Source organism: Vipera berus (genome assembly GCF_964194415.1).
Source record: "Vipera berus genome assembly, chromosome: 2".
NCBI lineage: Eukaryota > Metazoa > Chordata > Lepidosauria > Squamata > Viperidae > Vipera > Vipera berus.
In genome coordinates, this window is record NC_138203.1 from 7,123,038 (window position 1) to 7,139,819 (window position 16,782).

The window sequence follows — 16,782 nt, forward strand, 5'->3', positions numbered from 1 at the left end:
AACGGGAGCGAGCGAGCGAGTGAGTGGGCGGAGCGACCGCGCGCCCGCCTTCCAATGAGACGCTCCGCCCAGCGCCTCCAGCCGCTTGATTGGAAGGCTGCGGAAGAGCGCGGGGGGAGGGAGGGGCGCGAAAGGATCAGCTGGTGCGGATGACAGAGCAGTGGGAGGGTGGGCGCATCAGCCGCCATGGGCGAAGCGGAGAAGTTCTACTACGTGCACAGCTGCGATCTGGACCTGAACGTCCAGCTCAAGATGTGAGTAGCCTCTCGGTGGGGGCTTGCGCATGCTCTGTCCTTATGGGGATTGGGGGTTTTTTTTGGGGGGGGAGGTTGGTGGTGGAGAAAAATGGGGGCACAGCTCTTCTCCCAAGAGCTCTGGAGGGTGGGGGGTGGGTGGGTGGAGGAAGGAGGGGTATCCCTGCTTTGCAAAGACCTGGGACGGATGGGGGGGAGGGGGAAGGCCCCTGCTTTGCAATTACTTGGGGTGGGGTGGTGGAGGAGGAGGAGGGGTCCCTGCTTTGCAATTAACTGGAAAGGGAGGAGGGGTCCCTGCTTTGCAAGTTAACTGGGGGAGGAAGGGGTCCCTGCTTTACCACTACCTGGGACACAGAAGAGGGGGGGGAGATCTCTGCTTTCCAATTAACTGGGGTGAGAGGAGGGGTCCCTGCTTTGCAATTAACTGGAAAGGGAGGAGGGGGCCCTGCTTTTCAAGTTAACTGGGGGGGAAGGGGTCCCTGCTTTACCACTACCTGGGACACAGAAGAGGGGGGCAGATCTCTGCTTTGCAATTAACAGGGGTGAGAGGAGGGGTCCCTGCTTTGCAATTAACTGGAAAGGGAGGAGGGGGCCCTGCTTTTCAAGTTAACTGGGGGGGAAGGGGTCCCTGCTTTACCACTACCTGGGACACGGAAGAGGGGGGGAAATCTCTGCTTTCCAATTAACTGGGGTGAGAGGAGGGGTCCCTGCTTTGCAATTAACTGGAAAGGGAGGAGGGGTCCCTGCTTTGCAAGTTAACTGGGGGAGGAAGGGGTCCCTGCTTTATCACTACCTGGGACACAGAAGAGGGGGGCAGATCTCTGCTTTGCAATTAACAGGGGTGAGAGGAGGGGTCCCTGCTTTGCAATTAACTGGAAAGGGAGGAGGGGTCCCTGCTTTGCAAGTTAACCGAGGGAGGAAGGGGTCCCTGCTTTACCACTACCTGGGACACAGAAGAGGGGGGCAGATCTCTGCTTTGCAATTAACAGGGGTGAGAGGAGGGGTCCCTGCTTTGCAATTAACTGGAAAGGGAGGAGGGGGCCCTGCTTTTCAAGTTAACTGGGGGGGAAGGGGTCCCTGCTTTACCACTACCTGGGACACAGAAGAGGGGGGCAGATCTCTGCTTTGCAATTAACAGGGGTGAGAGGAGGGGTCCCTGCTTTGCAATTAACTGGAAAGGGAGGAGGGGGCCCTGCTTTTCAAGTTAACTGGGGGGAAGGGGTCCCTGCTTTACCACTACCTGGGACACGGAAGAGGGGGGGGGAAATCTCTGCTTTCCAATTAACTGGGGTGAGAGGAGGGGTCCCTGCTTTGCAATTAACTGGAAAGGGAGGAGGGGTCCCTGCTTTGCAAGTTAACTGGGGGAGGAAGGGGTCCCTGCTTTATCACTACCTGGGACACAGAAGAGGGGGGCAGATCTCTGCTTTGCAATTAACAGGGGTGAGAGGAGGGGTCCCTGCTTTGCAATTAACTGGAAAGGGAGGAGGGGTCCCTGCTTTGCAAGTTAACTGGGGAGGGGTCCTTGCTTTGCAAGGACCTGGGACACAGAAAGGGGGCGGGAAGATCTCTGCTTTGCAATTAACCCAGGTGAGTGGAGGGGTCTTTTGCTGTGCAACAACTTGGGATGGGATGTTGTTGCCATATTGTTGTTGTTTGTTGTTGCTGTTATTTGCATTTAATTTCTGTACTTCTACAGGCAGGTAGAGGTAGGTAGTCCTTGGCTTGGATTCAGAGAGGGGGACTGACCCAGCTGGCTTTCCTGCCTAAGGCGGGACTAGAACTCACAGTCTCCTGGTGAATGGCCCAAAGCCACCCAGCTGACTTTCCTGCCTAAGGCGGGACTAGAACTCACAGTCTCCTGGTGAATGGCCCAAAGTCACCCGGCTGATTTTCATGCCTAAGGCGCAACTAGAACTCACAGTTGCCTGGTGATTGGCCCAAAGTCACCCGGTTTATTTTCATGCGTAAGGCAGGACTAAAACTCACAGTCTCCTGGTGAATGGCCCAAGGTCACGCAGCTGACTTTCCTGCCTAAGGCGGGACTAGAACTCACAGTCTCCTGGTGAATGGCCCAAAGTCACCCGGCTGATTTTCATGCTTAAGGCGGGACTGGAACTCACAGTCTCCTGGTGAATGGCCCAAAGTCACCTGGCTGATTTTCATGCCTAAGGCGGGACTAGAACTCACAGTCGCCTAGTGATTGGCCCAAAATCACCTGGTTGATTTTCATGTGTAAGGCGGGACTAAAACTCACAGTCTCCTGGTGAATGGCCCAAAGTCGCCCAGCTGATTTTCATGCCTAAGGCGCAACTAGAACTCACAGTTGCCTGGTGATTGGCCCAAAGTCACCCGGTTTATTTTCATGCGTAAGGCAGGACTAAAACTCACAGTCTCCTGGTGAATGGCCCAAAGTCACGCAGCTGACTTTCCTGCCTAAGGCAGGACTAGAACTCACAGTCACCTGGTGAATGGCCCAAAGCCACCCGGCCAATTTTCATGCCTAAGGTGGGACTAGAACTCACACTCTCCTGCTTTTCGAACCTGCTGCGTTAAACCACTACACCAAACTGGGTTCTCCTTATCCTATTCAATAATAACGATATACTCAAATCTTGTTCTCCTGCCTTGTCCACTTAGTGGCAGCTTGGAGGGGAAAAGAGAGCAGAAGAGCTACAAAGCGGTTTTGGAAAACCCCATGCTGAGATTCTCCGGGTTGTACCAAGAAACGTGTTCGGACCTCTATGTCACCTGCCAGGTGTTTGCAGAAGGGAAACCACTTGCTCTTCCTGTCCGGACGTCCTACAAAGCATTCAGCACCAGGTGGAAGTAAGTCCTCGGGGTTGGGGTTGAGTAGCGCAGATCCTAAATGTCTCCTCTGGGCCTCTCCTACCAATCTTCAACTACTTTATGTCCTGAAACATCCCAGCCACAAAGTTTTTAACCCCGCAAAATGGGTGTCTACGGAGATTCTCCGTCATCCAACTCACGGTTGTCCCGAAGGTGCTTTTTTTTTTAAGGAGGCAACTGGACTTTCTTTTTTCGCTTTAAAGGCATTTCGCTTCTCATCCAAGAAGCTTCTTCAGCTTCTGACTGAATGGTGTGGAATGGGAGGATTTATACTCCTTGCAGACAGCCGATCATTTGCATCCTTTTAGAGAGTCGTTCAGCCCACTTGGGGGTTTAATCTGTGCCCTCACTGAATGGTGCAAATGGGTCTGGAGCCTTCTTGGAAGTGTTGAAAGGACTGTGTTGTAGACTGGAGATTGACAATGTCTGTTGAGGGAGAGCTGTTCAGCTTTGACCTAGATGGCACTCCATCACTGGAGATTTTTAAGAAGAGACTGGACATTCACCTGTCTGAAATGGTATAGGTTCTCCTGCTTGAGCGGGGGGCTGGACTAGAAGACCTCCAAGGTTCTATTCTATTCTATTCCATATTTTCCATTCTATTCTATTCTATTCTATTCTATTCTATTCTATTCTATTCTATTCTATTCTATTCTATTCTATTCTATTCTATTCTATTCTATTCTGTTCTATATACTTTTGCTTATTCTATTCTATTCTATTCTATTTTGCTTTATTCTATTCTGCTTTATTCTGTTCTATTTTATTCTACTCTATTCTATATACTTTTGCTTATTCTATTCTATTTATTCTATTCTATTCATTCTGTTCTATTCTATTCTAAATACTTTTGCTTATTCTATTCTATTCTATTTCCTTTTGCTTATTCTATTCCATTCCATTCCATTCTATTCTATTCTATTCTATTCTATTCTATTCTATTCTATTCTATTCTATTCTATTCTATTCTATTCTATTCTATTCTATTCTATTCTATTCTATTCTATTCTATTTTGCTTTATTCTATTCTGCTTTATTCTGTTCTATTTTATTCTACTCTATTCTATATACTTTTGCTTATTCTATTCTATTCTATTCTATTCTATTCTATTCTATTCTATTCTATTCTATTCTATTCTATTCTATTCTATTCTATTCTATTCTATTCTATTCTATTCTTCTTCCATTCCATTCTATTCCATTCTAATTGTATTCTATCATTCTGTTCTGTTCTGTTCTGTTCTTCCATTGCATTCTATTCTATTCTATTCCATTGCATTCTATTCTATTCTATTCTATTCTATTCTATTCTATTCTATTCTATTCTATTCTATTCTATTCTATTCTATTCTATTCTATTCTATTCTATTCTATTCTATTCTATTCTATTCTATTCTATTCTATTCTATTCTATTCCATATTTTCTATTCTATTATTATTCCATTCATTCAAACTAGCGGCCCTCTCTGTTCACATTCTGGATAGTCAGAGCCGAATAAGCTTCTTGGATGAGAAGCGAAACGTCTTCAAAGAAACACAAGAAAGTCCAGTTGCCTCCTGAAAAAAAAACACCTTCGGGACTCACAAAATGCGGTTGTGGAGGTTACCTGCACAGGTAGCCTTGGACTGACAGCAGCTCATTTGAAGTTACAATGGCACTGAAAACAAGGATTTAGGACTGTTTTTCACACTTATGACCATTGCAGCATCCGCATGGTCAGGCGATCAAAATTCTGAGGGTTGGCAACTGTCTCGTGTTTATGATGGTTTCAGTGTCCTGGGGCTGTATGTGTGTATGCCGTGATCCCCTTTTGTGACCTGACAAGCAGAGTCAAATGGGGAAGCCAGATCTGCTTAAGAACCGTGTTGCTAACTTAACAGCTGTAGCGATTCACTTAGCAACTTAAGAAAGGTTGTAAAGTGGGCAAGTTTTAACTTTAATATGTATTGATTTTATGGGCATGATGTTTAATGGCTTTTTAATTTTTGTATTCGATTTTTATTGTGTATTGCCCTGTTCACCGCCCTGAGTCCTTCGGGAGAAGGGCGGTATAGAAATCAAATTATTAAATTATTATTAAATTAAAGTTTCACTTAAAAACCGTCTCACTGAGTTACAGATATAACACAGGCAGTCCTCAGCTTGTGACAGCAACCAAGCCCCAAATTTCCGTTGCTAAGGAAGACGTGGGCCCCATTTTGTGACCTGTCTTGCCACCGTTGTTAAAGTGAACCACTGCAGTTGTTAAAGTTAGTTACACGGTTGTTAAGTGAATCTGGCTTCCCCCAGTGACTTCGCTGATCGGATAGTCATTAAATGGGGATCAGGGGACACTGCAACCGTCATAAATACGAGCCGCTTGCCAAGTGTCCGAATTTTGATCACGTGATCAAACAGGGGATGCAGTCATAAACAGACTTTTTTTTCTGTGTCGTCGTCACCTTTAAGGTATCCAGGTCATTTTTGTGGGCTTGTATCAGATGACTAAGCCTTAGATGTGTCCTTCAGAACACGTCCGCAAGTTGCCACAAAGTAATTATTCATTACGGTAAAGAAAAGAAATAGCAATAGTACTTAGACTTATATACCGCTTCATGGTGCTTTGCAGCCTTCTTTAAGCAGTTCACAGAGTCAGCCTTTTGCCCCTAACAATCTGTGTTCTCATTTTACTGACCTCGGAAGGATGGAAGGCTGAGTCAACCATGATGCGGTGAGACTCAAACTCCTGGCAGTCAGCAGAATTAGCCTGCAATTCTCCATTCTAACCACTAGGAAGGAAGGAAGGAAGGAAGGAAGGAAGGAAGGAAGGAAGGAAGGAAGGAAGGAAGGAAGGGAAGGAAGGAAGGAAGGAAGGAAGGAAGGAAGGAAGGAAGGAAGGAAGGAAGGAATAGAAATAACATCAGACTTATATACCCCTTCACAGTGCTTTACAGCCCCCTTTAAGCGGTTTACAGAATCAGCATGTTGCCCCCAACAATTTGGGTCCCCATTTATCCGACCTCAGAAGGATGGAAGGCTGAGTAAACCTTGAGCCGTTCAGGATCGAACTCCTGGCTGTGGGCAGAATTAGCCTGCCATATTGCATTGTAACCGCTGTGCCGCCACAGTTAGGAAGGAAGGAAGGAAGGAAGGAAGGAAGGAAGGAAGGAAGGAAGGAAGGAAGGAAGGAAGGAAGGAAGGAAAAAATAGCAATAGCACTTAGTGTTATATACCGCTTCGTGCTGCTTTCTGGGTCCTCATTTTACTGACCTTGGAAAGATGGAAGCCTGAGTCAAACCTTGAACTGGTAAGAATCGAACTGCAGGCAGTCAGCAGAAGTAGCCTGTAATACTGCTTTGTAACCTCTGTGCCACCACAGTTAGGAAGGAAGGAATAGCAGTAGCACTTAGTGTTATATACCTCTTCATGCTGCTTTCTGGTTCCTCATTTTACTGGCCTTGGGAAGATGGAAGCCTGAGTCAACCTTGAACCGGTAAGAATCGAACTGAAGGCAGTCAGCAGAAGTAGCCTGCAATACTGCATTGTAACCACTGCACCGCCACAGCTGAAATGGATTGATCATGTTAATAGGGTAGGGCAGGGGTACACAATCTTGGCTCTTTTATAACTTGTGGACTTCAACTCCCAGAATTCCTGAGCCAGCCATGCTGAGGAGAAATGGAGAGGTTTCCATGCTGAGCCATGGTGGCCCAGAAATTCTGGGAGTTGAAGTCCACGAGTCATAAAAGAGCCAAGGTTGCCTACCCCTGGCCTAAGCCTAGGCCGCTTTATGTCTTGTGGACTTTAACTCCCAGAATTCCTGAGCCAGCCATGCTGAGGAGAAGTGGAGAGGTTTCCATGCTGAGCCATGCTGGCTGAGGAATTCTGGGAGTTGAAGTCCATGAGTTATAAAAGAGCCAAGGTGGCCTACTCCTGGTGTAGGGAATACAGTAACTAAGTCAGATTTCGCAGCTCTAATCTAGGGATGATTAGAACAGTATAAATCTGAACTAAAAACTTAACTTCTCTCCCCTCAGCTGGAACGAATGGTTAAAACTGCCAGTCAAATATCCCGATTTGCCCCGAAATGCCCAGGTGGCCTTCACAATATGGGACATCTATGGACCTGGGAAAGCCGTCCCTGTTGGTGGCACAACGGTCTCTCTCTTTGGGAAATATGGGTGAGTTGTTTTTCCTTCTCTTCCCATTCTCCAGTGGAGATCTCAACACAGCATTTGAGGAGGAACACAACAAAAAAATGTGAGAAGGTCCTTGCTGTACCCAGTGAAGAAGAATATTTGTAGCTCAGGGTTGAAATGGCAAGTCCTTGGTGCTCTGTGAGCTTGCATGCTTTCTTGCAGATGTTTCATTACCCTAAGTAGGTAACATCATCACTGCTAGTAAGGAGTGTGGTTTGCAGAGAGGAGGAGGAGGAGGTGGGGAAGAAGAAGTGAACTTGTTTATATGGACTACGTAAGACGTTGGGGGTTTGGCTGGGGAAATTGTTGTTTAAGGTGGTGTTGGAACCTCAGAGTTAGTTTTGCCTCGACATTACCATGCAGTATATTCAATAAACAGTAAGATTTTTGGAGATGGAATGAACCTGGAGTTTTATTTGGATTCTCAAGGTGGATGTTGACACCATCCACCTTCAAATTGAACACCCCCCTCTCAACAAGAGGGGGAGGGGTAGAACACCACCTATCTCCTGTTTACAACACAGTCCTTCCAGCAGTTCCAAGAAGGCCCCACATCTATTTGCAGGTGACCTTGAGGGAACAGATAAGCACAGTGCCCAAATTTTGCCCAAGTGTCTTAAGTACAAAGTGTCTTAAGTAAAATTTTTGCAAGGGTCTTAAGGACGAAGAGCAATGATAAGTCACTTTTTTTCCTCAAATGTTGTTGCAGCTTCGAACAGTTGTTAAACAAATGGTTGTAAGTAGAGAAATTATTTGTGGTGAAGCCCATGAGATGGAAAGGAGTTGAGCTTTGGGCTAGAAGATGCTGTGGAGAAACTACAGGAGTTGTCTGATGCTTTGGTCACCAGGTTGTCTCCTTCTGTACTGTAGGTGTCCTGTAGTTTTGAGTCTCAGTAGTATGATGTGCCTGTGTTCCATGCTTGAGATCCTAAGCTGTGTGCCCATCAAGTTGGCCGACTCACTTTTTTTTGGACCATGCTAGGATAACTGCTTTCTTGTCATACAGCATCACAGTCTGGTTTGGAAGCATCCCTGCTTCAGACAGGAAGGCGGTGCAGAGAGTGGTGAGGACGGTCAAAAAGATAATTGGCAGTTCCCTCCCTCCCATCCAGGACATAGCACAGAAGTGTTGCTTGAGCAGGGTCCGCAAGATTGTCTGGGACACGACACATCCTCTTCACAACCTGTTTTCCTTGTTCCCTTCTGGGAGGAGGGGGCTTCGTGGTATCCAAAGCAGAACATCCAGATTCAGTCACAGCTTTGTTCTGTACAGTATTAACCTTGTGAACTCTCAAGCTTCCTCCTTCCGTTATGTATTCACTATGGACAGTGATTAATATTTATATGTTAATTATAACTAAGGGAGTAGGTCTATACATATGTTGTATATAGTATGTTTTAAATGTGTGTTATGTATGTGTACACTGAGAGCAAGCAACTAAATTTCATTTTTAATGTGTGCCATTGTGCCCACAGCAAAAAATGACAATAAAGGTTATCTATCTATCTATCTATCTATCTATCTATCTATCTATCTATCTATCTATCTATCTATCATCTATCTACCTATCTGTCATCTATCTAATATCTATCTGTCATCTATCATCCATCCATCCATCCATCCATCCATCCATCCATCCATATCTATCTGTCTGTCTATCTATCTATCTATCTATCTATCTATCTATCTATCTATCTATCTATCTATCTATCTATCTATCTATTGTTATTGTTGTTGTTGTTGTTGTTGTTAGTGGTGAAGTCATGTCCGGCCCATCGCGACCCTATGGACAACGTTCCTCCAGGCCTTCCTGTCCTCTACCATCTTCTGGAGTCCATTTAGGCTCATGCCTACTGCTTCAGTGACTCCATCCAGCCACCTCATTCTCTGTCGTCCCCTTCTTCTATTGCCCTCCACCTTTCCCAGCATTAGGCTCTTCTCCAGTGAGTCCTTCCTTCTCATTAGGTGGCCAAAGTATTTGAGTTTTAGCTTCAGGAACTGGCCTTCTAAAGAGCAGTCAGGGTTGATCTCCTCTAGGACTGACCGGTTTGATCGCCCTGCAGTCCAAGGGACTCGCAGGAGTCTTCTCCAGCACCATAGTTCAAAGGCCTCAATTCTTTGGCACTCAGCCTTTCTTATGGTCCAACTTTCACTGCCATACATTGCAACTGGGAAGACCATAGCCTTGACTATACGCACTTTTGTTTCTATCTATCTATATCTAAATTAGCCTTTCTTTTGTAGGATGTTCCGTCAAGGAATGCATGATCTCAAAGTATGGCCCAATGTGGAGGCAGATGGTTCTGAGGCAACCAGAACTCCTGGAAAAACAAGCAGTACGTTTTCAGAAGACAAGATGAGTCGGTTAGCCAAGGTAAGGTTCTAATTCTCCTGAAGGCAGGACAAAAAGTGACAGATGGAAACTCATCAAGAAGAGAAGCATCCTGGAACTAAGGAGAAACTTCCTGACAGAACAATTAACCAGTGGAACAACCTGCCTCCAGAAGTTGTGGGTGTTCCATCACTGGAGGTTTTCAGGAAGAGATTGGACAACCATTTCTCTGAAATGATGTACGGTTTCCAACTTGAACAAGAGGTTGGACTGGAAGACCACTGAGGTCTCTTCCAACCCTGTTCTGTGTTCTATGTTCTAATTTAATCATCCACAATTTCCTACCAAAATAGATAGACCTCTGAAAAGCAATTATATGAGGTTCTCTAATCAAGGAATCAATGACCCATCATTGAGATTCCTACAACACATTAAAGATTTAATCCTGAGTTGAAAAACTCTAGAATTAGCATGTGATATTCTTACTCTGACCCATGATAATGGCTTGGCTCACACAACACAAATAAAACCCACTAGCTGGGTTTCTACCATGCTTCGTATCACAAAGAAAAGAGCCTTATTTTTCTTCTGGTCTGAAATGGTATCGGCCTTCCTGCCTGAGCAGGGGGATGGACTAGAAGACCTTCAAGGTCCCTTCCAGCTCTATTGTCCTATTACTAATAGTGTTTGATTGCTTATGATTGTGATTCTCCACCATTGTTTGAGAAGGATGTCAGCCAAAGCGAAGCCATGAACGGAACAAAGACGGCAAGGAATTCGTTCTGGAAATTAAAGCATGTTTAGAGTCGGTTTGGTTTAGTAGTTTAAGGCACCTGTCTAGAAAGGAGGAGACTGTGAGTTCGAGTCCCACCTTAAGCATAAAAACTGGCTGGGTGACTTTGGGTCAATCACCAGGAGATGGTGAGTTCTAGTCTGCCTCTTAGAAGCAACTAAGAGTTCTTGTGAGAGTAAAAGACAGGAAGCTTTATCTCTCTCTATTGAAACTCAAAATATGGATAGTTTTATGATGAATGGCGTCTCTTTGGGCCAGTTAATGCTAGATGCCCATATAAATGTAGGTCTTCTTGCAGACCACCTCAGCCAAGGATGTCCAGTTCTGACAACTTTTAAGACTTGTAGACTTCAATCCCCAGAATTCATCAGCCAGAATGGCTGGCTAAGGAATTCTGGGAGTTGAAGTCTACAGGTCTTACAGGTGCCAAAGTTGGACAGTCCTATTCTATGCTACCTTTTGTAGTGATAGGAACATGACATTCCCATGTTCCTATCCCATGTTCCTGGGAGAGGAGACCTCTTAGATTTTGCTTCCTGCTTATCCGAGAAGGTTTTGTCGCCTTCTCTCATTCTTACGCCTTACATTTCTTCACCCACTTTCATCTTTGGATCTGTTCCTCGTTTCTCTCGTGACCCTGTTCTTCTTGGGATAACTCTTGCAGCAGATTGGGAAAGTTAACCCATTTTCTGCTTTCCACGTCCTTCTGGCTAAGGTTAACCACGTTGCTAAACCTTGTGACACCTTAAACCAAAGTAGCATTTCCCGGAAGAACAGAGGATTCAAGGATGGATCAAGATCTCAGATGCCTTTCTGAGATCTGCAGCTAACAGATAGGTTTTTTGTTTTTGTTTTTCAATGTAGGCCTCAGGCGAGGAACATTTGGAGGAAGTAAGTATCAAGGAAACCATGGCTTGTTGGCACCAATCTTTGGGGGGGAAAAAGCACATGGTTGCAAGTTCCTGAGGACTAACATCCTAATCTTTAAAAAGTTTTCTTCAGTTTGTTCATATGCCACTTTGCTCGTCTACCATCTGCTAACTCTCCTGAGCTTCCTAGTAGGGGTTTTAGCATTGGGCTAAACTGTGGTTTAGCCACATAGGTGACATAACAAGCTTTGTGCTAAGCCAAAGATGGCATATCATAGTTTTAAGTTGGGGTCCAAATCCAGTCTAACGTTCCAGGTTTTAGTCATGGAGGGTCCCCCCCCCAGAATGCAGGTTTTGACAATAGAATAGATGCATTGATATAAATCAGGGGTCTTCAAACATGGCCCTTTTATGACTTGTGGACTTCAACTCCCAGAATTCCTCAGCCAGCCTGGTCACAAGTCACAAAAGGGCCAAGTATGAAGACCCCTGGTCTGGATCCAAGCCAACAGTTTCATCAAAATGGCTGACTGAGGAATTCTGGGATTTGAAGTCCACCAGTCATAAAAGAGCCAAGTTTGAAGGACCCCTGGTCTGGATCCAAGCCCGCAGTTTTATCAAAATGGCTGACTGAGGAATTCTGGGAGTTGAAGTCCACCAGTCATGAAAGGGCCAAGTTTGAAGACCCCTGGCCTAAAGCATATACAAACTAGATACATTTGGCTCTTTGTAGCTGCAGCCATGCGCGATTCTTAACAGAGTGGAAATTTTAGATTACAGCCTTGGTATTTCCTAGTGATTGCCCCTTCAATTAGTAGCCAAGGAAGACTCTTCTTAGCCTTTATGGGCAGCCATAGTTGACTAGTTATTTTTGTTCATTTTTATTTAGTTATTCCATTTCTATAGCCACCCAACTCGACCAAGTGCCTTTGGGTATAGCTGTTTGCTGGAACAAATAAGACTTAGTCATAATTAGTGTCTCATTTATCATGGTGAATCTCCCTCTAAGCTCAGCTCAGATTTTGGTGTTCTGTAATAGCATCAGAGAGATATTATGGCTTACTCATTTACAGGGGCAAGATTTGTCTCCAATGATCCGACATATCATTTTCATATTCATAAGGATTAAGATATAAAACTTGGGCACTTCTTTCATTTGTCTCCAGTTCAGTGGAAATATTTAATAAAACACAACAAAAGAAAACTGTGGCTGGGTTTCCATTTAATTATGGACCTTTTTGATAAGGTCAGCATAGTATAAAAATGTCAAGGTGCAGATTGGGGAGTGTGTGTCATAACAAACTTAATCAGATCTGATGAAGACAGAGCAATTATAGTTACAGGGCACACTAACTTTGATGAAGGTCAACCATTGTTATTTTTTTAATGGGTTAGCATGATTAACCTCCCCTGGTTAATTCAGGGTAATTTATACATATATGTATAGTATAGTATAGTATAGTATAGTATAGTATAGTATAGTATAGTATAGTATAGTATAGTATATAGGTGGTAACTTGCTCAATAGCAGCAACTGTGAGAGACATCTCGGAGTCCTAGACAATCACTTAAATATGAGCCAGTTGTGTGTTGCAGCTGCCAAAAAAGCCAACACAGTGCTAGGCTGCATTAACAGAAGGATAGAATCGAGATCACGTGAAGTGTTAATACCACTTTACAATGCCTTGGTAAGGCCACACTTACCAAAACTGCATCCAGTTTTGGTCATCATGATGTAAAAAAAGATGTTGAGACTCTGGAAAGAGTGCAGAGAAGAGCAACAAAGATGATTACAGGACTGGAGGCTAAAACATATAAGGAATGGTTGCTGGAATTGGGCATGTCTAGTTTAAGGAAGAGAATGGCGAGGTGGGACATGATAGCAGTGTTCCAGTATCTCAGGGGCTGCCCCAAAGAAGAGGGAGTCAAGCTATTCTCCAAAGCACCTGAAGGCAGGAGAAGAAGCAACGGATGGAAACTCATCAAGGAGAGAAGCAACCTAGAACTAAGTAGAAACTTCCTGAGAGTTAGAACAATTAACCAGTGGAACTACTTGCCTCCAGAAGCTGTGAATGCTCCAACACTGGAAGTTTTTAAGAAGAGCCTGGACAGCCATTTGTCTGAAATGGTATAGGGTTTCCTGCCTGAGCAGGGGGTTGGGCTAGATGACCTCCAAGGTCCCTTCCAACATTATTATTATTATTAATATTATTATTACACACAGACACACACATGTATATATGTATTTGTGTGTGTGTACACACACACACACACACACACACACACACACACACACACACACACACATATATATATATATATATATATATATATATATATATATATATATATATATATATATTTGTTTTCGTAGATTTCGTCGAAACGTCGCCACAACTTTCTGAAGATGAAAGGAACGCGGGAAGAAACCCGAGACTCTAGACCTACATATATATATATATGTAGTGAAGAAGAACTAAAGAGCCTCTTGTTGCAGGTGAAGAAGGAGAGTGCAAAACTTGGGTTGAAACTTAACATTAAGAAAACCAAGATCATGGCATCTGGCCCTCTCAATTCCTGGCAAATAGATGGGGAAGAAATGGAAGTAGTGACAGATTTTATTTTCCTGGGCTCCAAGATCACTGCAGATGGGGACTGTAGCCAAGAAATTAAAAGACGCTTGCTCCTGGGGAGGAAAGCCATGGCAAATCTAGACAGCAGACTAAAAAGCAGAGACATCACCCTGTCAACAAAAGTGCGTATAGTCAAGGCTATGGTCTTCCCAGTTGCAATGTATGGCAGTGAAAGTTGGACCATAAGAAAGGCTGAGCGCCAAAGAATTGAGGCCTTTGAACTGTGGTGCTGGAGAAGACTCCTGCGAGTCCCTTGGACTGCAAGGCGATCAAACCGGTCAGTCCTAGAGGAGATCAACCCTGACTGCTCTTTAGAAGGCCAGATCCTGAAGCTAAAACTCAAATACTTTGGCCACCTAATGAGAAGGAAGGACTCACTGGAGAAGAGCCTAATGCTGGGAAAGATCGAGGGCAATAGAAGAAGGGGACGACAGAGAATGAGGTGGCTGAATGGAGTCACTGAAGCAGTAGGCGTGAGCTTAAATGGACTCCAGAAGATGGTAGAGGACAGGAAGGCCTGGAGGAATGTTGTCCATAGGGTCGCGATGGGTCGGACACGACTTCGCAGCTAACAACAACAACATATATATATATATATATATATATATATATATATATATATATATATATATATATATATATATATATATATATATTCCATTTATTTTCAGCCAAAGGACACATTCCACAATATGCAAACAAATATAGGGATAGCGCGTTAAACACATTGAGTAAACCCAACAGTAAAGCAATAATTAGCTTAAATGGTTAACTTTTTCCACTGTGGGGTCATATTAGACCTTTAATACCTTGGAGGTACACCTATTTTATCTCATCTGATGGCTTAGAAGGCATAAAACTCAACATCCCCATATTTTGGAGAATATGCATGGAGCATGGGATTATTTGGGTGAACTTTACAAAATGCATTTCTAACAATCCCTCCACAATCTGTTGCGACGCCTCAAAGCATAGCAAGATTAATTTAATGGATTTCTGCTTATGGTTTTCTGCTGGATTTCTTCAATTTTAACTTCCCGACTAAAAACTCTGTGCGGCAAAGTTTAATGTTGCCATCCTGTGGTTTGTTTGTTTTTTAAGTGTCCCTTTTTGGAATGACTTTTTTTTTCCATTTTGGTATGGACCAGTATCCCCAATGAGGTTGCTGTGTGGAAGGTTTATTCCATGTACTAATTTTAAAGCTTTCCGTTCGATCCCCTGAGAAATTTTGCATGCTCGATCCTCTGTTGGTACTTTCTAGTTTTTTTCTGAGTCTTGACGAGTTTTGAAAAGTACAAAAAAAAAGCTGTGTGAAAAGCAGCCGTGTTGAGATGCAATGATGGAAAGGAACAATTCTGCAGGCTTTTACACATTGGTGCGCCCAGTCTATGACCAGGTTAATCCCAATACAACCATTGCAGATTGGTCCCGTTTACAAAACGTGCTGGGTTTATTGCAGGGGTAGGCAAGCTTGGCTCTTTTATGACTCATGGACTTCAACTCCCAGAATTCCTGAGTCAGCATGGGGAAACTATGGCCCCTTCATGACTCGTGGACTTCAACTCCCAGAATTCCTGAGCCAGCATGGGGGAACTATGTGGCCCCTTCATGACTCGTGGACTTCAACTCCCAGAATTCCTGAGCCAGAATGAGGGAACTATGTGGCCCCTTCATGACTCATGGACTTCAACTCCCAGAATTCCTGAGCCAGAATGAGGGAACTATGTGGCCCTTTCATGACTCATGGACTTCAACTCCCAGAATTCCTGAGCCAGCATGGGGGGGAACGTTGGCCCCTTCATGACTCGTGGACTTCAACTCCCAGAATTCCTGAGCCAGCATGGCTCAGCTTGGAAACCTCTCCCTTTCCCCTCAGCATGGCTGGCTCAGGAATTCTGGGAGTTGAAGTCCACAAGCCATGAAGGGGCCAACGTTCCCCCCCATGCTGGCTCAGGAATTCTGGGAGTTGAAGTCCATGAGTCATAAAAGAGCCGAGGTTGCCTACCCCTGGATTATTGTCACAAGAAAATGTTCCCTTGTGGGGAAGTTGCATCAATTGGGTATATTTACTTTACTTTTACTTTTATTAAATTTGTATACCGCCCTTCTCCCGAAGGACTCAGGGCGGTTAACAGGGCATATATAAATAACAATACAAAAATTAAAAAGGAATTAAACAAATGCCTAATTAAAAATTACAATAGCAATAAAAGACCCATTAAAAACCCTAACGTTCCCCATCAGGCCAGACCAGCTAATTCAAATAAGTGGGTCTTCAGACCGCGCCGGAAGGAGCGAAGGATATCTCGTCTAGAGGGGGGAAAAAAAAGACTAGTGATGACATGATGGCAGTCTTCCAATGTTTGAGGGGCTGCCCCAAAGAAGAGGGAGTCAAGCTGTTCTCCAAAGCACCCGAAGGCAGGAGAAGAAGCAACGGATGGAAACTAATCAAGGAGAGAACATGCTGGCTGAGGAATTCTGGAAGTTGAAGTCCACAAGTCATAAGAGGGCCACGTTTGAAGATCCCTGCCCTAGAAAGTATACAGAGAAGAGCAACCAGGATGGTCAGGGGTCTGGAGGCTAAACCGGATGATGAAAGATGGAGGGAACTAGGCATGTCCAATCTAATGAAGAGAAGGATTGGCGGGGATAGGATAACCGTCTTCCAGTACTACTGTCACAGAGAAGGAAGAATCAACAAGGCCAGTCTAGAGAAAAGAAGAACTAGGGGTGACATGATAGCAGTATTCCAGTATTTGAGGGGCTGCCCCAAAGAAGAGGGAGTCAAGCTATTCTCCAAAGCACCCGAAGGCAGGATAAGAAGCAACGGATGGAAACTAGTCAAGGAGAGAAGCAACCTAGAACTAAGGAGAA

The 16,782-nt window shown here is 44.4% G+C and overlaps 1 protein-coding gene across 1 annotated transcript in view; it reads left to right on the top strand.

The window, feature by feature from the left end:
- The first annotated feature begins 140 nt into the window (after window positions 1–140).
- Window positions 141–16,782, top strand: part of PIK3C3 (phosphatidylinositol 3-kinase catalytic subunit type 3) — a 115,960-nt gene continuing 99,318 nt past the window's right edge. Inside the window, exons 1-4 of the mRNA XM_081318701.1 lie at window positions 141–254; window positions 2,892–3,080; window positions 7,119–7,262; window positions 9,526–9,655. Of these exons, the coding sequence (XP_081174827.1) occupies window positions 187–254; window positions 2,892–3,080; window positions 7,119–7,262; window positions 9,526–9,655 (531 nt within the window). The 5' untranslated portion in view covers window positions 141–186. The remainder of the gene's footprint in view (window positions 255–2,891; window positions 3,081–7,118; window positions 7,263–9,525; window positions 9,656–16,782) is intronic.